Raw genomic sequence first — 21,538 nt, 5'->3', positions numbered from 1 at the left:
TCCACCGCTGCGTCAAACAGTGATTTTTTTGTTATTATTGTGTGACTTTGGCATTTTAAAAGGTTAGTTCAGATTCACCAAAGTCACACAATAACAATCAAACTGACTGACAGAAGCAGCGGTAGACCAGCGTCTCCTGTGTTCAGCAGGCTAAAATGACCCTGGAGTCTGGCTTTGAAGAGAACATAGACAAATTTCTTTTTCAATTTAATTTTGGCAATTTTCCATTGATCACATAAATGAGACTTGGATTATACTGTAAGAGTTGTGTGGAGTTTGTAAACGGACGTTTTGATGTAGTTTTGCGGTTGTTAGATGTGGACCCTCATGACTTCAATTTTAATGAGAGCATAGATGTGAAACTGAATCTGTTAATGGCTTTCTCATACCCAACAAGTTGTCCAACGTAAAGGTAAAACTGAAAATACTCTCAATATAGTGCACACTTCAACTGATACTGATTTTTGGGCTATTTTAGGAGGCTAAAATGCGTTTTGAGGTGATCCATCCACAGCTGTACATTTAGTTTCTGTGTCGGACTTCATTCGGCTTCTCCAAAGTGGTGATGTGATGTGTGGTGTGATGACTGACTTCTACTGTATTTAATACACTAACTATGGATAAATACCCCATACAGCTGCACTTCTGTATCTAATCTAAACCATTCCTTTAACCACAAGAATCATCAAGAACCACAAACGTTAGGAGCATTTCTCATGAGTGCTTTAACTGACAACTATTTTCTACTAGAGTAAGTCTACTAGCCGGACACGCTGCGTTAGTAAACCGGTCCTCATGGATGAGTTTCCTAAGCTTTGTGACAGCACATATGTGAATGTAAAACTACCTTAGCTGAGATATACTTAAGTAATGCTTGGAGGCCAGGTGGTGTCACTCCGGTTCACTCTGCTGTGTGCCTACATCTAATTCAGGTTACCATGACTAACCGTGTTGGAATTTCTGGAAAGAGGTAAATGTACTGTTGTGTGACAGCAAATATCTCAAAACCTTCAAGATGGATGGATGACACAGCAGTTAGCAGTTAGCAGGGTTACGAGCTGTGCTAGAATCAACAGGTCTGACTGAAAACACTTAAAGGGCATATTTAGCATCATCCAATGATCCTGTCTACAGCCAAAAGGGGGCCGATACACCAGTCTGCTGGTAGCGCTTGTCTAGGTTATATTGAATTTCTTGTTTAATTTAGATTTTTTCATGGTCAATTACTGTTGAATAATAACAGATAATATTTAAAAAATGTAGTTCTATTTGTTTAAATTGACAACAGATGGCCTCTGTTAAAACACTCAGGTTTTCTAATATTCTTCTACATAAACTGGAAGAGGAAAGCATGTTAACACAATCAACGCAAAATGTACTCAGTCAACTTGTGTAGTCTTTGAAATTACATATTTTTAATTTTTTATTTAAACGCTTTTCATGTTAACTCAAACATAAACTTTTTTTTGTTAAAACCGGCCCATTTTCTATGTTTAAAAATCAGCGTGCGACAGGTTTCTCTGCCAAAATTTTTACATTTGTAGTAATCTTTGACATTTCACAGTGTGTCAAATGTAGTCTAATATATATATTATATATATACACACACACATAGTTAAGTGATGTCATACTTATCTCTTGCACTGATTAGACAACGCATCAGGAAGCAGACAGTTGTGAAAGGCGTGTGAGGTTTAAAATGCAGGTGTGAAAGTGTTCATGATCACTGTGATGGTCTTTGGTAAACCCGTGCTCAGCATACTGTCCACACACAGCTCATCCAACAACAGTGTTTCTTTCTGAGTGCATTTTTCTTTGTTTTTTGGTACAGATCATTAAAACAAATTGTATATTTTTGGAGGAAGAAATTGTCTGTGTGTTTGTTTACGGCTGAATCACCTCCTGGGACTGTTTCTCTCTCTGTCGCCGCTTCTTCACGTAGGCCTGAGCCTCTCGCTCTCCTCTCCTGGACTCCAGTAACTTCAGAATGCTGTCCTCTGGGACATGTACAGGGAAACATGTTCAGGATTTGCAGGATATTCAGACTGGCACATAGATTTTAACTTGCTCATTTTAAAATATGGATTAGTTCAGTTTTAATGTGGGTCCTCATTATGTTCTTGACTTGAAGACCATTATTATTATTAGACTGCAGATAAAACAAAGTAATTTATCCCTGAGGCATGCAGCCAAACAGTCTCTGGCACTGATGGGGTCTCTGAAGTTGGTTTTGTCTTTATTGACGTCCTCTTTTACCATCGCCAGAATGTCAGCAAACTGATGCTGAAAAAAGCATGAATGAAAGTTGCCTTTAAAAGACGACAACTCTTTAAATAGAGTGTTTGGTCCTCCCAGTTCCTGTCGTCTTTGAAGAATTTTGTGAACCCATATCCTTCTAGTTTTCTTTTTGTTTCTCCTCGACCTCCTTTAGAGCATTATCGTTCTGTGTGGATGCTCACATTGTTATTGTTACAGTTATAGTGCTTGGTGTGGAAGGCCCTTAAATAAGCTTATTTTGGTTTGAAAAAAGGGCATTTGATATTACAGCCAGAGTTGTTTTGATACAGTTTTGGTGATGTTAGATATAGCCTCTCTGTTTGCATACAAGAAAAAATGTAAAATATCATCAATCATTTGTCTAGAAATCCTCTGAAAGATCATACCGTTAGGTTTAGGGTGCATCAAAGGCAGTCGCTTCTGAGCAGGAGTGGCGTCCTCGCTCTTAACTCCTGGTATGTCCCTGAGGGCCATGAAGGCCTCGCCTTCAAAGTCATCTGTCCTCAAGGTGTCGTGGTCCAGAACTGTCACCAACAAGCAAGCCCCTGGAGCCTGGCACTGATCCAGGGACACCAGACTGTGGCAGGGAGGAGACGGAGACCAGAGGATGGAGATAAAGGGGGTCAAAAACATCTGGGATGGCTGTAAAGGTTCAATTGCGAGAGTGATAACAGATATGTGATGGAATATTATCAAACAGAAGACCAACGCTTACAATTCAAAGACCTCGTCAAAAAGAGGATTGAGATCACAGCTTTTGATCTGAGTGCAGCGAGGCTCGACCTCACGAAAAACGTGGTTAGGCTCCAAACACAGCTGCACAAATGGATCGCTCAAACCTGGCAAAAACATTGAAGCATTTCGCCATCAGGAGAGATTGCATTGTGGTGTGCATTTACTGTAGTGGATCGTTACGGCTGCGGCTCTGCACAGTCTTACCATTAGAGTCCATTGGTAAGAGGTTGACTGCATTCAACACCTCAACTCTGAGTCTTTGGTCTGATCTCCTGTAGGACGTGAGGAGGGTGACTGCACCATATTTCTCTCCACTGTAATCTTTCTGTCGTGCAAACGGTAGAAACGGAGAGAAAATATGAATAACTTCCACATATTTGCTGTAGTTTAAGGAGTGTAACTTGTGAGCACCGTCCTCACCTGCTCTCTTATTTTCTTTTCAAGGAACTTCTCCACAAGCTGCCAGCTGCTCAGAGAGTTGTGAGTCAGGTGAGATTTAAGAACCTTGACACAAAGGAGAGAAAGAGGATAAAGAATATTGTTACATAAAAGGTTCTCTTTTTTCGCTTTAGTCTGAGGAAATGTTGACACAAAGACATCAATGAAATGTCTTTGTTTCCTCACCTTGTACTCATCAGAGTGGAGTGTATTCAGATGGAGCCCATTTCCCCCAGCGTGGAAGCACTCCTCCAGGCACTAAAATTCACACAACACAAAATAAAATGTAGCTCGAAGCTAAGAAGCCAGGCTAGCTCTTTCCTTTTTCTTACAGTCTTTATGCTAAGCTAATTTAAAAGTCTCCTGAATATAGCGTCCTCTCAGCAAGAAAGTATGTCGAACTTCTACTATAAGTGAAATACTTTGAGCTGAAGCAAGCTAAATTTACTTCAGAAGCTTTCTGCTGCCCTGGTAGTCGAGACAAAAGCGCAGCTGAGGACCGACCTGCAGTGTATAGAGCAGCCTCTGGCAGAACACCATGAGCCCTTCCTGCTGTGGATGCTGGGTAGCCACCTGGTGGAGGATCTTCAATGAGTTATTCCACAATGGAGTCAGAAGACTGGAATTGGAGAGAAAAACTGGAATTACTGCCTCACAGTTGTATGCTTCCGCAAACAAGTCAAAGCAGTTACAGTTTACATCTGAGAAAACATGAATGCTTCACACACATTTCAACCCGGCAGCACAGAAGATCTACACAATCAACAGTTTCAAGTCAGGTGCCCATGACTGTGTCACCAATTTAGTATCTGACCAAATGACCTGAGTCATGATGTTGTGTGTGTGTGACTGAATCATCACAGCTCACAAGAAAGGATTGTGTGCGTACCTGTTGAAGTTCTCTTGGACCAGGTTTTCATTCATATACTGCAGCTCCTGCTCCAGGAAGCGCATCAGAGGGGCTGCAGCCTGAAACACAGGAGGTTTGATATTGAGCATACACAAAGTTATCTGTGATAGTGTTACACTGGCAGTAAAGATCACCTACATCCTCTGTGGACTTGGAGGGAATCCTCCGCCTGGTTGACATGCTTCGGACATGAGTCTCAATGTCTGTGTTTAACTGGAAAGGCAGATAGAAAGATCGCGTTAAAGGGTTCTGTACACTCTATAGTATTATTTTTACTTTCGTTTCAAGGTTTTACTGCTGATCAGATGTTTCATGTCACACCCTTTTCCCGAGAGTGTCTAAAGCGGAGCGGATTTCTCGGCCGAGGACGCTCTGGGCTTGCTGTAGCTGCGAGGGCAGGGTGTTGTGGAACTGGCTTTCCCCTATTACGTTTTGAGTCCGCTCTCGAAGCCCAGGCCAGTTCAGCTGTGTGGGAAGTCGAGTCAGCACCGACCGCAAGTGCTCCAAGTCATTCACCACCACACACAACTACAGAGAGAGGACAGATTTAAGACGTGTTGTGACTGTTAGTAAAATTCAGATAATTCAATACGGTCACTTGCAAGAGGTGGAGAGAAATTCTTCAGGCGTATCGAGGAAATGGCCGAATGTGCAAACAATGTTGTATTTTTTGCAGAATGACAGTTGATTACCCTGTGGTGTGATGTGAACGTGACGTGATCGTTTGTTGCTTTTTTCCTTTGCTGTGATTACGGTAAGAAGCAAATGTGCCCCCACCTTTGCTCCGTGGTAACTTTTTTTTTTTTTTTTTAAGCGTATTCCTTTTATATTCTATTAATATTGTTTGCTCTTTATTCTCTTTGTTCTTACTGTATGGCGCTGTTACACCCCAATTTCTCAGTTTTGAGATAAATAAAGTATATCTATCTATCTATCTATCTATAACTTTGCATCTCCACCATAAGTATAAAATACCTGTGTTTACCACCCAATGTGAGGTCACAGACTATCAGATCTACACTACCATCTACTGATCAAATATTATAGTCTTTACATACCAAACTATATAGCAATAGAAAATACATATACATACAAAATGGCTCCTACAATGTGTATTATGCAGCGTATTTCTTTCATATTCTTATATAATTCTTTTTCCTCTCCTGTCCTTACCATGTTGATGGCGCTGCCGTGGTCCGAGTTCTCAGACAGCACCCTGACCCTCTCTTTCAGGATGTGACAGTAGTTCACCACAATCTTACACACATCCTTAAAAAAAACACAGACAAGAAGGATAAGACAACAGCCAGATTACCAGCATTCCCACACCGCCATTATCTGACCAGTCTATACATTTCCAGTTAGGTCCATGTTAATGGCTGAACATGTACCTCAGTGATTTTGACCATGAGCATGAAGGCCTCCTCGGGGTCGGGCCAGGACAGCTGCTCCCACAGCTGGCAGATAGGTTGGATACATGCCACCAGGTCCACTGCTGAGGAGCTGTGTTTGATAGGCACGGCACCGGACTGCAGGGGCTGGAGCTGAGAGGAGAGATGAAACATAACACGATGATACAGCCTGCGGATGAAATAAAGTACGTTTGCTTGAACAGTACAACATAAAGACGTGATTTTTACCTGGTCTACCTGCACAGCCCTCTCCACCCTGTCCTGAGTCGTGCTGAACGCCTGGTTCAGCCAGTAAGGCAGAGCCTCTCTGAAGCCCTCCTGAAAGTTTGTCAACTCGAGTAATCCCCTGAAACCAAAGTAAAAACTCCTCACGTTTATGTTCATTCAGGAGGCAGGGTGGCAGTGTTTTCTCGTAGATTCTTGTTAAACCGTGATTTAAAACTAGGGGGACTTTTGCAATTTGTAGAAGGTAACATTATGAAGAAATATTGTGGAGTAGCTCAATTAATACAAATGTCATTTGAAAATATAAACTATGATATGATTAAATAAACAGCCAAGAGCAGTGGGAAGTGTTGAAATAACTGCCCTGAATGTATGGATAAATAGGTAAAATTGTAAACCAAAAGTACAAGGTAAGTATGCCCAGGTGAAATAATTAGCTAAAGGTAATGGATACAAAGTGGAAATAATTAGCTAAAAGCAACAGAAAATGAGTGGAAATAATTAGCTACAAGTAATAAATAAACAGTGGAGACAATTAGCTAAAAGAAACACATAACAGTGGAAATAATTCAATTAAAGTAGCATGTAAACAGTGGGAATACTTTGCTGAAAGTCATGGATAAACACTGGAAATTATTAGCTAAAAGTAACAAATAAACTGGTGAAATAATTAGTGTTAGCTTAAAGTAATGGATAAACAGGTCACATAATGAGATAAAAGTAATGAGTAAAAGGGTGAAATAAGCAGCTAAACGTCATTGATAAACAGGTTCACATTATTAGCTGATCGTATTGGACATACAGGAAACATAATTATCTAAAAGTGTGGATAAACAGGTAACATTATTGGCTAAAAGTTATGGACGGACAGATATCAGGCGCAGTACGTTATGGTGTGAGTAACTGACCTTTTCTGTAAGAAAGCCTTGTCTTTGTGGATGGCCTGCAGGCTCAGGTAAACGGGGAACAGGTTGTTGGCTAAACCCTGCTCCATCTGACCCTCAATTACAGATAAAGTTTCCCTCACTTCCTTTGCAAGCTATGGAGGAGAAGAGGAGGGAAAATGAAGCGAAATAAGACTGAATGCTTAAAAAACAGTCAAGGAAAGTGGAGATTGAGGGGACTCAAACGCATCCTTTCTCCACTTACCAGGGAGTCAAACCTCTTGTAGACGACAGTGAACACATCCACTTGCACGGCACTGTAATGATGAGGAAAAAAAACACACTGGTGACTACAATGTTAAAAATATTCCTCAGGCAGTTTGGTTTGTGAATCGCTCTTTCGTGCATTAAAACATTAACATTAATGATGGCTCTGTTACATTTAATTGTCCCAGTGAGCCACTCTAGAAAGCCAGAATAAAAAACAAAACCACAATCCTACAGCTATCAAACCTGAATGGAATGCAGCCTTTATATATTTTTATCTATTAGTTACACCTGGTTACACCAAGGAAAAACTGTTAATTAACTGTCTGTTAATTAATAGAGAAAAAGTTATGACTACTGTATTTGTATTCCCAGTAGTCCAAATGTCCCGCCTCACCTGACAAACACCCTATTCCAGGCATCCTTGTTGTGTTTTATGTCTTCCTGCACTTCCCCAATCAACCTGGAGAGGGCGTTGACGATCTCTGACAGTTCCTGTATATCAGCATGGTGCAAAAACAGCGTAACTTCAGCACTGTGGAGTAAAATTAAGAATCTATATCGCTCTTAAGGCTTTCATGATGTGCTTACCTTAGTCATTGGCTGATGCAAACCCTTCTTGATAGTAAACCACTCCTGTGTACCTGTCTGATATAAAAGTCACATTTTAAGTAATTAAAGACTTATCTGTAATTTTGGTAATAATTTCATTAGTATGATTACTGACCTGTATGGCATCGCTGACCTCATCATGTAACTCAAACTGAGCTGGGTTCAGTTTCTGGAACGCCTGAGTCTTACAGATCTGGACCAAGATCCTGAAACAGAAGCACCAACCTCTATTGCTTAACACTTTGAAACCTGAGAAAATTGGTTTGACTTCTTTCAAAAACATCGGTAGAAAGCAATAAGCAACAAAACATGGCCCAAAAAATAAAAGAGAATCAGCGTAAAAAAAAAGAACGAAAAAAAAAAAATTTAAAAAAATTACCTGAAAATAAGAAAAAAAGTTACCCCCCATCCCCCAACAAAAACAAACAAGAAAATGACCCGAAAAAAAAAATCCTGAAATTTAAAAAAAGAAAATAGAATTTTATGAATATTTTCCCCCCAAAAATCTTAATTTTCTCCCTTTTAAAACTAATTTTCGAGAATTTTTCTAGTCACCATTTGATTCATCTTCATTTCACTAAGATGCTCATTTCCCTTTTCCTAAGCTACATTAGGATATACAAACAGACCCATGCGTACCTGAGCAGTGTGTGGAGTTTCGGAGTGGCACTGGGAGTTGGGGGGAAGATGTCTCTGTATTTGGCCACGAGGCACAGGCCGTACTGCAGGAAGCCATGAAGAGAGTCCCCAAGTTCCTGTTTCTGTTAACAGAGTGCAACACCTTTCTCAATCCTCATGTGTGCTACAATATTCACTCCTGGCTTCTTTTTAACATTTTAGTAAAGGAAACAGGAAAATTTGGCATGACAAAGCTGACAAAAGTCAACAAAATAAAACTAATCTCTTTTAATAAGCATAAGATTGATCAATTCAGACGAAGGTGGAGCAGGCAGAAAGCTGTTGTGAAAGGTGTATTTAGATCCTTTACGTAAGTGATTAATAAATATCAGTGTAAAAGTACAAAAAAATAAAGTGCCAGATGCACATCTTTACCTACACGAATACAGAAATGTTTGCAGTATAACGTACTCAGGAATCCAGAATAAAATACATTTTTATGGCCACCACAAACCTATTAAATTTTCTAGTCAAATAGTAACACAAACATAATTTTTAAGATGTAATGTCTGTAAAAAATTCTTCTGTAAAACAATAAATAACTATAGATGTCAAACAAATGTATTAGAGTTTAAAAAGTACAATATTTCCCTCTGAAATGTAGTGAAGTTAAAGTATTAAGTAGCGTAAAATAGACAGTGATGGAAGAAGTATTCTGATCCTTTACTTAAGTAAAAGTATGAATTCCACACTGTAAAATTACTCTATTACATGTAAAAGTCCAGCATGGAAAATTTTACTTAAAATTTAAAATTATTTGAAAAAAAGAAAACAAAACAAAACTCAAAATTATTTGAAAAAACAATAATAGAAAAAGGCTTGTTTATCCAAATATTCAGCAGTTAATTTTCTGTCATTCCACTGATTGATAAATCAACTAATCATTCAAGCTGTACTCATATAAACTTTTTGGTAATTTAATTTATTAAAAAACATCAAATTTTTATAAACTCCTATTATGTTTTTATGCAAAAATCTTAATCTGTAAAGTAACTTAAGTGTTCAGATAAATGTGGTTAAGTAAAAAAAAAAAAAAAAAATTGGAGTGGAATAAATGTATAAAGTGACATGAAAAGAAAATACTCTCCAATACCGCAATTTTTTACTAAATCATAGTACTTGAATAAATGTACTTAGTTACATCCACCACTGAAAATGGAACATTGTAAAAAGTAAATGTCTGTCTGAACTTAACTTTAAAAAGTTAGTGTCCGAGCTGCCTTAAGATTGGAAGTGGACTGAATTTGAGAAGACAAGTTGAGGTAATTTTGTAATGATTCAACTTGCCTTTTTAAATTCAGTCTACTTAAAAATTAAGGTCAGCTCAAAAAAAAAAGTTAAAACAAATTGTTGATTTTTACAGTGAAGTAGAAGGTCAAAATACTTGTGTAAATGTACTTTGCTACTTTCCAACACTGACAGTGTGAATATTTGTACCTGTTGGTATGGCAGCTCCTGCTGATGCCAGTGGTACTCTATACTGGTTAGCTGCTGGAGCAGCACAGACGAGTCCACCTCTAAACTCTGGTACAGCTTGCTGTAGGCCACCCACTTCCTGTCGAGGCACACACATCCACACATTTACTGAGAAGTGCAACAGAAAGACAACATGGCACGCACACATTGTGGTAACAAAGAGCTAGACAATATGCTTAAAACCTCTGTCATGATATCATTAGATTTCCGGAAGTACACTTGCAAGTTTTTATGAAATAATGCTTTAGAATTTGAATGCAAAAATATTTTATGCACAATGCCATACTAGACTGTGTTTAAATGTTATGCTTTACAGCAAAACTCCCCAAATATGTAAAACATAATATTACAGGGACAGTTTACCCCAAAATCAAAAATAAATATTTTTCCTCTTACCTGTAGTGCTGTTTATCAGTCTAGATTGTTTTAGTGTGACTTGCTGAGTGTTGGGGATATTGGCCGAAGAGATGTCTGCCCTCTCTCAAGTATAGTTAAACTAGCATTTAGTTTGTGGTGCTTCAAGTGTCCCAAAAAAAAAAAAAAAACTTGGAAAAACTTAAAAACGACCTCTCCTTCGAGAAATCATCACCCAGTTACTCAAGATAATCCACAGACCTTGTTGTGTGCAGTTTCATGTGGGAACTTTTTTCTTTCTACCAAACTACACCCACAAACTGCATCACCGCGCTGGAGGAAGCGTGCATCTACTCATGGACAAGTAGCTGGTGCTTGTAACAGCACGAGATGTAAACATCTATGGCTTCCTCCTCGGCTGAGCTGTAATGTTACCCAGCTCAGTGGTGCTAGCGGAGCTAGCTGCAGATACATATTTTCCTCTGAGCAGTGATACTGTTAGCAGACATCTCTACGGCTGATATCTCCAACACTCAGCAACTCAAAAAACAATCTCGACTGGTACTAGAGGTAGGAGGAAAATATATATATTTTTTTAATTTGAGAATGAATTTTCCCTTGAAATCATTCATTTTGAGTTTTAATTTAAAATTTGTGCAGGATCATTAATTTGGCCAGCAGAACTGAAAGCTGATGCTAATACTCAGTCGTGAAATGTATTCTAAAACGTATTTATAGTAGATTTCCTATTATTGATATTTTCTGTTCACTGAATGCATTAGTTGCTTTCAGTGTGTGTAGGGCTCCAGAGCCGGTCTCATGTTCCTGTGTGAACACTCATATCATCTGTTATAACGCTGCTAGACGTTTAGATGTTGCTTACGCCAGGTCCTGAAGGAAAGGTGAGAGGTCATTCTGAGTAGCATAGAGCTCCAGCAGAGTCTGAGCTTCACCGCACAGTTCCCCTTTCCATGGAGCAGAACTCTGAAAGAGACCGAACAAGACAGGAGAGCTCAGAGGAAAGAGACAAGAGTAAGCTAGTAGACGGGATTTTATAAAGAAAGAATGAGCTCGTGCTTCACCTGTTGCTTGGAGATGTAAGCCTGAACAAACTGCTGCAGAATTCCACAGTAGTTGATGTAAGCACTGCGACCGGCGCTCAGCGTCCCGTCTCTCTGTCAGTCACGAAGCACAAATCCAGTCACTAAATTGTTCTAAACCTGGGGCGCCTCAGAAATTCTTCATAGGGGTGTCCAGATGGAACAACTAAAAGTCTTGAGGTGGCACACCAAAACCAAAAGCCAGAACTTTCAGGAATTCAGTTATGTTTAACCCTTTGAAACCTGAGCAATTTGACTTTTTTTTCTTTTTTTCAAAAACATGGGAAGAAGGCAACAATCAACAAAAGAAATTACCTTAAAATTAGAAAGCAATAAGTAAAGAGTGCAAGAAAATGATCTGAAAATTAGTGAACAACTACAACAAGGAAATAAAGAAAATAAACAAAACAAAGATGGCAAACAAGACATGAGAAAAGTGCTTAAAAACATAACATTCCTTCAAAATATGTAATTACTATGATTAATAATATATTTTTCACTAGCTTTTTAAAAGAAAATCCCTACAGAGCTTTTTAAAAAGCTAATTAGCATAATTGACAATAAATTATTGAAAAGAGAATAAAAAAAAGAAAAGGATGATTAAAAACCAAGGAAATGACCAGGAAGAAGTGCTTAACAAATATCTAATTTGTAAAATATTTTCAAATATGTAATTATGACCATGGTATATAGATTTTTCCCAGCTTATTTCTTTTATCCCTAGATATTGTCCCTCGCTTAAAAAAAAAAAAAAATAAAAATCTACTTCTTTCTTGCAATTTGTGGAACATCTCTTACCAAGTTGCTTATTGTCTATTTCCTATGTTTTTGACTGTAATCACACAAAATTGCTCAGACTTCAAAGGTTCAAATACTAGTGAAAGGCATCTGAAGGCAGCACAAGAAAAGTGATGCCGCTCCAGCTAAGTACAGGGGCTGGTTTAAACTATACAGAAGCAAAAATACGCACACGCATCTAATCCAAACTTGGAGCAGATGCTGAACCACACGTGAGCAAACAGTAAAAAGGCAAAAAAAAAAAAAAAACACACTGCAGAGCTCCAGTTATCACTTATTTAATGCACCCATGTGACATATGGGATGACAGTGCACATTATACCTGTTTATGGATGAACTTGAGATTCAGGTGGCACTGGCCGCGATCAGGATATGTCTCTGTTCTAGGCTCCAGATTGTACCAGTTGTCTTCAGTACAGTGGAGATCCTAAAGTGAGATGACACCAATCAATATTAGACTGGGAAGACTGGGAAGAGCAAACAGCAGATATGAAAGTGTCCACTACCTGTAGTTTCAGTACCACTTTTCCCAAAAAGTCATCTGTGCCTTTCTCCTTTTTGGCCTCCTTGATCATCCTAAAGATTTACAAGAAAAAAAAAGGTTCACCAGCTTTGCTTGGTCATGTGTTTGTGTGTGTGTGTCACAGAGAGAGAGTGATACCTTCTTAAGCTATTAAAGTTGGTTTTGATCTCCTCTAGTTTCTGAGTGAGTGAAACCTCTTCGTCTTTATCCCTGAAACAGGAACAGCACGGTCAAGGTGAATGCAATAAAGAGGAAGATTTCAAAGCAGATGAAGTGGAGCTCTAATTGTTTTCCTCACCACATCTCCAGGTGGAAGCTGGCACCGGCTACGTCTCCAAATGCTCTAATCCAAAAATATATACATATTAAAAAAAGTAAAAATTCAACCTGGTTCTCTTTACATAAATACAATCATTTAGACTCACAGTATGAAGGTTTGGTTCCAGATGGGGTTCAGGGTCTGCTTCTTTATATCTGACTGGTAGATTTTGTCATCCGATACAGCGTCCTTTACAATAGATTTACTGGGCTTGGCTTTGGACCGGCGAGTTCGGCTCTCCGCCTCATCCTCCATTATGGTCAGCAGGCAGTACGGGTCACTGAAACCTGTTCAAATCATAAAGGATGTGCAGCAGATATAAGTCATAGAGTGTGGTGACATGTAACATGACAGTATATCAGGATTCAGAGACAGCGAGAGACTCCTCCACGAAGACCACGAACAGCTGACAAGAAGTGAAAGAAAGAGACAAAATGTCCACATGAGAACAGAAAGTCACCTAGATCACAATACATATTGTACTTTTAAAGGGACAGTTCACCCCATGTCATAAATACTTATAACTTAATAACTTTTCATCTTACCAGTAGTGCTATTTATCAGTCTTAATTGTTTTGGTGAGTTGCAGAGCATCAAAGATATCGCCTGTAGAGATGTCTGCTTTCTCTCTAATATAATGGAACTAGAGGACACTCGGCTTGTGGTGCTCAAAACTGTTAAAAAAAATATATTTGAAAAACTCGACAGCAATGTCACTTTCCAAAAATCATGACCCGGTTACGCATGATTATCCAAAGACCTTGTTGTGAGCAGTTTTTTGATGGAACTATTTTTTTGTACTGAACTACACCCTCTGACTGTATCACTGTGCAGAAGGAAGAGTGCATCTACTGCTAAGTTGCCTGGCACCTCTGAGCTAGCTAACAGCTCAGCCAATCAGGACGTTATTAATGAAGCATGCATCTACTCATGGAAGAGAGACTCGTGCTTGTGACAGTGTGAGATGTAAACATTCATGGCTTCCTCCTCAGCCGAGGTGTAACACCCTTAGTGTTGCTAGGTGAGCTAGCAGTAGATGCATGCTTCCTTCTACACTGTGATACGGTTGGCAGGTGTAGTGTGGTCGAGAGAAAATAGTTCCTACATGAAAATGCTCACAGCAAGCTCTGTGGATTATTTTCAGGAACAGGGTCATGATCCCTGAAGAGACGTTGTTGAGTTTTTCAAAAACCTTTTTGGCATATTTTGAAGACCACAAGCCCAGTGTCATCGAGTATAATTAGAAGACATCTCTGCAGGAAGACATCTCTGCAGCCAAACTGACACCAAAACAACCTTGACTGATAAATAGCACTATAAGAAAGAGGACAAATGTATTTCCAGTCGGGGGGTGAATTGTCCTTTTCAGAACCAATTTACTTAAATGAGCAAAAACATAATTTTAGCATGTTAAAGAGCTCGCATGACGATTCTAACATGCTGATTTTAGCAGGAATACTGATTTAAGTTAAGCATGTTAGAGTGGCAACATTTTTCAGTTAGCACTGAAAACATAGTTTAAGCTGATGGGAATGTTATTAGTTCTGTAGGTGGCCTGTTTGGGTAAAAATAGACAGATTGGACAGAGCTGAATTTTAGTCTATGGTGGCACTGGAGTACAAAATTTAGTACTCATCAATTGTTACAAATCATTTGGAGGGGAGCGTGAATGTCTGAACCAAAACTCAACAGCAATTTATCCAATAGTTGTCAAGACAGTTCATTGTGAAGCAAAAATGTAAATGTCCTCTGGGTAAAAAAACAAGTCATCAAAGTCATGAGAGTACATCATCAGGGAACCATGAATGTCTGCACTCAATTTTGTGTCAATCCACCCAGTAGATGCTGAGATAAAACTCGCTTAGAGAAAACTTTGAGCTGTTGGTGGCCCCAGATGAAAAGTCAGGGGATCACCAAAGTCGCTCGGATCTATAGTTACTCACCAGTGACGTCTTTTCCCAGGATTCCCTTTGCTTCCTTTACAGTGGCCATGAGGCAGTAAACTGGGGGCTGTAAGAATCAGATAGTTATTTAGATCAGTTTTACTCAGTCAGATACCTATTCCTGCCTCAAACATGCAGATGACATAATTTCTACCACTGGTGGATGTAATGGAAGGTGGTGGAAAGGTAAGATGCTCCGTTTGACGCCTATAAATAGATTCTAGGGGTCTCTAAAAGGCACATTCATTGGAACAAACACGCTGACTTCCTTTTCTCACCTCTGTGCTCTGTACTTTCTCTGTCAGGGTGTTGTGCTCTGCCTCTGTCATTGTGAAAGCCTGGTACATAGGAAAGAGAAAACAACAACCTCTGTAACCAGTCATACACTAACTCAGCAGTGGAATTATGTGTGAAGCCGGGGCGTTTACCTCCTTTATGTACTGATGAAGCTGGCTATCTGTGAAGACCTCCTCTGATGACGGTTTACCCATCTTATGAGTGATGGTGTACAACAGCTCCTTATACAGAGGCTTCAGCTTTAATCAGATATAAACAGAGTGAAAGCTCAGTTAGAAAAAAAAAGCAAAAAACTTTATTATGTGGAGTACAGTGCATGAATGGTGATACCTCCTGCTCCTTGTGTCTCCGTGCTTTCTCCTCTGGGTTTAAGTCTTCGTTGAAATCCTAGTGGAGGAAAGTAGGACATTTTTTCAGTGTATTTCTGTCAAATTCATGAGGCAAATTTTGATATTCTGGGGTTAAACTGGAGGTCTTTGAAGGTCACAGAATGTTGCCCACCCTCCTGTCTCGGGATTTCCTCGTCAACCCCAGTTTGCGTACATGGCCGGGCGACAGCTGACAAGAGGAAGGCAGAGAAAGACTAAAGTCAACCATGATAAAACACACACCTAATAGACCATCAGTTACTTCACATGTTGTCATCCATTTATCACCAATCCATGTTGACTATTTTTTAAACCATGCTGATGTGTAAATGCTTTTTCACTTTTTTTTTTTTAACAGCCACTGGTTTCCTCTCATTTCCTTATAAAATAAAATTTAGTTTATAGACTTTTGAAACATGCTTTAGTTTGTTAATTTGTTCAGTCAGAATGTTATTACCGTTAAATGGTTGTTGTCTATGGTTAGAAGCCTCATCCTTCAATTTCAAAGATGTAGCATGATAAAGGAGAAATGTTATTTTGTTTTTTAAACTTTGTTGTAAAAAATGAATAATAAATATACGTGGGTCAGTCGGGGCTACTGGTAGAATCAGAAGACCATTATCAGCCCATTTCACTTTTGCTTTCCATAGGTTTAGGCGCCAAAAAGATGTGTTTAAATTCAGAAAAAGATCGGTTTCACGTGGTAGGTCTCCCGAAGAGCTCTTCTGTGAAAAGCTATTTCACTTAAAAAGCCTTTCTGGCAGAAGGTGTCATATCATGGCCTAATAGTGGCCTTATCAACCTAATATTGGGTGTGACAGGCTCCTACTCACCTATATCTATTACATTTATCACCGATGAGAACAGCCACTTATTGATCTGATAACAGCCAAACTGACCGTGAAATTCATTACAGTGAACAATACAGGTCTACTCCTGCAGTTAGTAATGCCACTTTATACACAACTAGGGGATTTTAAAGAATTAGATTATAAAAATAATGATCAATATCAAAGTACCAGAGGGCAAATTTTGAATCCCCTGCTGCTAAAATGATGGATGCTACATTTCACATAATGCACTTTAGTGCTGTCTTTTAGAAGATCAATGTCTCTTAAACTCCAAGTTCTCAGATTATAATACCGGCTTTCTGTGTATAGGGCTATCTGCACTTCAACAAAATTACCATGCAAAAAAGAAAAAAAGAAAATTAAGCTACTAGGGATGCACGATATACAGTATATTGCATGGTAATTTATTCATCCAATAATGGGAAATGTATATTATTAAGTATAATAAGGATACGTAAAAAGGCTAAAGCAATAAATGACAAAATCACTGAATTTACAGCACTTGATGACCTGCCTTTTTAAATGACGGGAGACAAAGGATTTGGCCAACTACTAGTACATTTGGAACCCCTGTATACTCTCCATAGCCACCAACACTTACAGACATATCCCTACCAGCCCTGTATGTTGCTGTCAACACACATTCATAAACTGATTGACACTAACAAAAGCGATGCAGACCATGAGCATATAGACTTCTGACAGATGTCCACTGAGTATGATCTCAGTGGCTGAATGAAGATTTTTAACATGTTGTGTTAACTATAGTGATGTTATTTACATTTCCATCTTTACTCTCTATAGCCTTTCTCTTCTTCAGGTGTGCCAATACTAGGTTAAAAATGAATTTTTAAAATACATAGCTATCATCTGTTATGGCCATGAGAAGCACGGAATTGTCCATTATCGGTTAGGGCTGATAAAAATCCATATCGTGTATCCCTAAAAAGGACAAATCATAAGAAACACAGAAGAAATTACACCTTGCAAAAGTGCAGCCAGCAGCTGATGTATTTACCTGTCTTTGTCTTGACAGGACATGTTCCTGCAAAACAAAAGAGAAAATAAAGGTGCTTATTTCTAAATACAATGAACCTAATCATGATACCAAAGTGCATAATTCAGTCAAATCAAACTGAAACATCACAAATATTTAAAGGTGACCACATGCCATCATCAGCTTTTAAAATGAAAATGTGCAAAAAGATCTTCATTTGCAAAAAAAAAAAAAAAAAAAAAAAAACATCACGAGGCTCAAGAAACACTCATGTTTGATTGCTGATAAGGCCTGCCTCTGTAAAGGACTTCCTCTATCACTGATAATGAAAGAGACTTAAAGGCAACAACCCATCAAATATCAAAACGGGAATTTGGCCTTAAAGGGAATGACTTGTCCTAAAAAACTAAATATGCAAATACATCTGCACTCCACCGCATCACACACAGCCACACACTATTTTCATATTTTCGCATATGGTTGCAATGCTGTGCGATTAAGTATGGCTCAATTAACTTTACAAATATAGTAGTGGGGAGTTTTGCAACAGACGCAGAAACACGCTATCTTCCGTGACAAATATTCTCCATTCTGCATCATCTGATCCAAGCATAAATCCAAGTATAGTTATGAATCATAGTCACAGCATCTTGAAATAGCCGTTTGGACAACATGACTCAGTGTTTGGGTGTAATTATTTGGACACTGTTGTAACTCATCTGGCAATTTTAGGATTAGGGTTTTTCCCAGTTTTTACAAGTAAAATAAGATCATATTTTATCAGCTGAAACCCTGAAAATCTCTTAAGAAATGATACTAATAAAACCCAGCGCCTCATTCTCAGAGTAAAAGATCAAATTTTCATATATTTGACAGCATCACTTTCACAGCACAATATAAACTAGCTGGCAGAAAGCCAAAACAAAACCAAAACTTCGTAGATATATATATATATATACACATACACACATTGGAGTCCATACCTGTTCAGGTGTTTGCAGATGATTGCCTCCTGTGCTGGTGGACTCTCTTTGATCTGACATAATGATGCTAACATTTGACAACCAGAGACTGCTCTGTGCTGCTGCGCTGTGTGTGTGTATGTGTGATATAGGGAAGCTGTGTGCGCGGTGTGCTTCGATGAACTGTCACAAAGCAGCCGGAAGTCATCACTTCCTGTAGAAGGTGGTAACGTCAATAACTGTGACTTATGAATTTTTCTCCATCCAGTGCCCTACAGTGTGTCTGAATGCAAAAATAACAGACTTCAGTCACCAAAAAAGCAAAAACACTGTTTATCCCTGTACTGCTTTTTGGTTGTAATCAAAGTTAAGGTTTTGGATGCAAAGTTGTTGCCCAGATCTACTGTTACTATTTCACTGTTAGCAGTAGTCATGGATCCCACAACAAACAATGCAAATCTCACCTGATGATTAAGTGCTTACAGAGGCAATAGAACAGCATGTAACACGAGACAGGCCACAGCAGTCCATCTGTGGTTTGTCTATTGTTTGGCCCACCTGCGTCCCATATTGTATTCCAAAGTTTATTTACTCAATTATGATAACTGCACTGAGACTTCCAATGTGTATTTTCAGACACATCTATCTACACACACATCTTGAGCTCTAGACTTTATATATCTATTTCTGTATCTACAAACCTTTCTACATCTCTTCTATGACTGTATGGCTGTCATGCATTTTTGTCATGCAAAAATTATAAAAGGTGGTGTTTATTTGTGAAGATTATGTTGCTGAACAAAACAAGCAAGTATCTTTTCTGCAATGATCAAAAATCTAATTAGAAAATTCCATTAGCTTTTTATTGAGGGAACCAGGGTGACACTAACATTTTGGCCTACAAAAATATGTCTTCCCTGTAGCACCTATACATGTTAGAAGTTATGGATTATCTGAGATTAGGCGTTAAATCTTGGGCCCAAGTATGATGTCATTACCCAATAAACCTCCTCTGCACTAATGATGGTTCTGTCACGCCCAGTGTATTAGCACATGAAGGAGAAAAGTTGCTACATTTGACGCTGGGAATTGAGTTAAATATGACAGTTACACAACCTAGTGTACCTTTATTTAATGCCATTTGCGCACACACACACACACACACACACACACACACACACACACACAAAATCAGTTCTATTCAGTTCCACTTTGTGATTGGGACTGTGTGTGTGTGTCAGCGAAAGAGACAAAGAGAGGGCCACACAGACAAAGACCTCCACTATTGTTGCCAGCCCACGCCATGAATTTGCATCTTCTTGCATCTTTCACAAGCATGCGGGTACTTTCGCAACCTGACCACTCTCCTTGCTTTGAGTCATTCTGAGAAGCACTGATCTTTACAGCAAAAGGAACATGCCATATACTTGGAATGCATACAACATCATATATAAAAAAATATATATATAATACATATATATATTCTGACTGCCCTTGCTAAGCATTTAGTGTTTGTCCTTACATAATATTGTCATGTTGGCCTTCAACTTTGAATAGCTGAGATTCACCCTGTCTTGTAGAAATATCACTTTGCTACAAGTTCCTTTTATTAACCCTTTGAAATATATGTGTGTGTGTGTGTGTGTGTGTGTGTGTATCACACAGGACATACACAACAGAAAATGTGTTAAACAAAAGCTTTTACTCCCTTTTTAAAAACATGTCCAACTGTAGTTCCTAAATCAAATGCCCACAGTCATGCTTAGTGCAGTTTTATTAAGGGGATTTAAGGTAAGAGAACTATATTTATAATTATTATGATATATTTAAAAAAAAAAGTTACAGAAAGAAAACATATTCTTCAATGACTAATCTTTCTTTCTTTTTTTTATTTAGCGCTTTCTTCAGGTAATTTTATTGTTTGTTTTGTTTTTTTACTTTTCTTTTTTGTTGCTTATTTTAAGGTCATTTTCTTATAACTGTTTTTTTTTTTTCTAATTTTATGCCTATTCGTTTTGGTATTTCTTTTTAATTTGCTCATTGCCTTCTTCCCATGATTCTGAAAAAAATTAAACCAGTTCGTTTAGGTTTCAAAGCGTTAACTTGATATAACATTAGCGCTAGCTAGCTTGGTTAGCAAGGACTGCATGCTAATTTTGGCTAGCGAAAATCAGACTTAAAACAAAACGTACTTACCGGAAAAAATCAACAGCCGAACAGACTTCTTACTTTGCAGCATAAACCCCACGTTTATGCTACAAGGCATTTTTAGGCGACTGATATGCACAGAAAACAGTGTCTGAGGGTCAAGTTTTTAGGAATAAAACACGGACCGCAAATGACGAGTTCACGGTAGTTTGCTCAGCGCCATCCTGATGAACCAGCTGTCATTGCGACTTGTCAACCAGACGTTAGCCACGCCCCCAAACATACCACTGCTATATTTATTTATTTGAATCCAAATTAGGTCATAATTTACAAAATGAACATTGTGTCGTACTGTAAAACGCTTAAAACCATATATTAAACGCATGAAATCATTAGGTGAATGTTTACTGAGGTTATAAAACCGTGGGGAGGTACGGTCATTTTCTAATTACATGTAAAAGCTTTATGCAAACCCACGTGTCGCCTCCTGCTGGTTAATAGGTAGATTGCAGGATTAAAGCACTTTGCTTATATCAACAGGTGCCTGCCAGGAAGAGAATCAAAATGACCATAGAGAGACACATTAAGTCCTAAGAGACATGCAACGGAACAGCCAAGAGACCGAAATGTACTACAAAACAGGGCAAAACAACCATAATAAAATACTAAATCACTACAAAGAGAAACAACAAAGCCCAAAAATGACACAAAGAGAAGTTGAAATAAAAAAGTTGAACTTATTTGTCTTTAAAATGTTAACGTTTACCATCAATATCCATACATCTATATATTATAGTATATAAGTAAAAAAAGAATATAGGTTTAAAAAAAATCCACAACAATACAATGTATATTCGATGTAGAATCTTGTAGAACCTTCTCTTAAATTAGGTAACACCTTTGTAACCATTCAGTCATATCCAGGTGAGCTCAAATTTTCCAGCGGAAAATTGTGTTCGTATGT

At 38.4% G+C, this 21,538-nt stretch overlaps 1 protein-coding gene across 1 annotated transcript; it reads right to left on the bottom strand.

Annotated features, from left to right (window-relative positions):
* Positions 1 to 62: 62 nt before the first annotated feature.
* On the bottom strand, positions 63 to 18,587 carry unc13d (unc-13 homolog D (C. elegans)). Its single transcript, XM_042508043.1, has 34 exons — positions 18,448 to 18,587; positions 17,486 to 17,512; positions 15,750 to 15,806; positions 15,579 to 15,635; positions 15,380 to 15,487; positions 15,230 to 15,289; positions 14,952 to 15,018; positions 13,115 to 13,295; positions 12,988 to 13,032; positions 12,828 to 12,899; positions 12,673 to 12,742; positions 12,489 to 12,593; positions 11,351 to 11,443; positions 11,152 to 11,252; positions 9,876 to 9,993; positions 8,400 to 8,521; positions 7,876 to 7,966; positions 7,740 to 7,796; positions 7,546 to 7,643; positions 7,147 to 7,198; positions 6,906 to 7,036; positions 6,001 to 6,118; positions 5,752 to 5,904; positions 5,534 to 5,629; positions 4,682 to 4,888; positions 4,499 to 4,573; positions 4,340 to 4,419; positions 3,955 to 4,069; positions 3,637 to 3,708; positions 3,433 to 3,516; positions 3,217 to 3,337; positions 2,993 to 3,116; positions 2,664 to 2,854; positions 63 to 1,997 (listed from the first exon to the last, which is right to left on the bottom strand). Exons 1-34 carry the CDS (start codon positions 18,505 to 18,507, stop codon positions 1,885 to 1,887), a joined length of 3,321 nt encoding a protein of 1,106 aa, XP_042363977.1. The 5' UTR covers positions 18,508 to 18,587; the 3' UTR covers positions 63 to 1,884.
* Between the last annotated feature and the right edge of the window lie 2,951 nt (positions 18,588 to 21,538).

Source organism: Plectropomus leopardus, chromosome 19 (genome assembly GCF_008729295.1).
Source record: "Plectropomus leopardus isolate mb chromosome 19, YSFRI_Pleo_2.0, whole genome shotgun sequence".
NCBI classification, from domain to species: domain Eukaryota; kingdom Metazoa; phylum Chordata; class Actinopteri; order Perciformes; family Serranidae; genus Plectropomus; species Plectropomus leopardus.
This window is presented reverse-complemented; position numbering and strand designations above follow the sequence as displayed.

Coding starts and splice junctions, on each gene's coding strand:
- unc13d (XM_042508043.1), bottom strand. CDS start 18,507: ATGTCAGATCAAAGAGAGTCCACCAGCACAGGAGGCAATCATCTGCAA. Junction 12,594..12,672: donor AAGTGGTACTGAAACTACAG/GTAGTGGACACT, acceptor ATCTCACTTTAG/GATCTCCACTGTACTGAAGA. Junction 5,905..6,000: donor GGGCTGTGCAGGTAGACCAG/GTAAAAATCACG, acceptor CTCTCCTCTCAG/CTCCAGCCCCTGCAGTCCGG.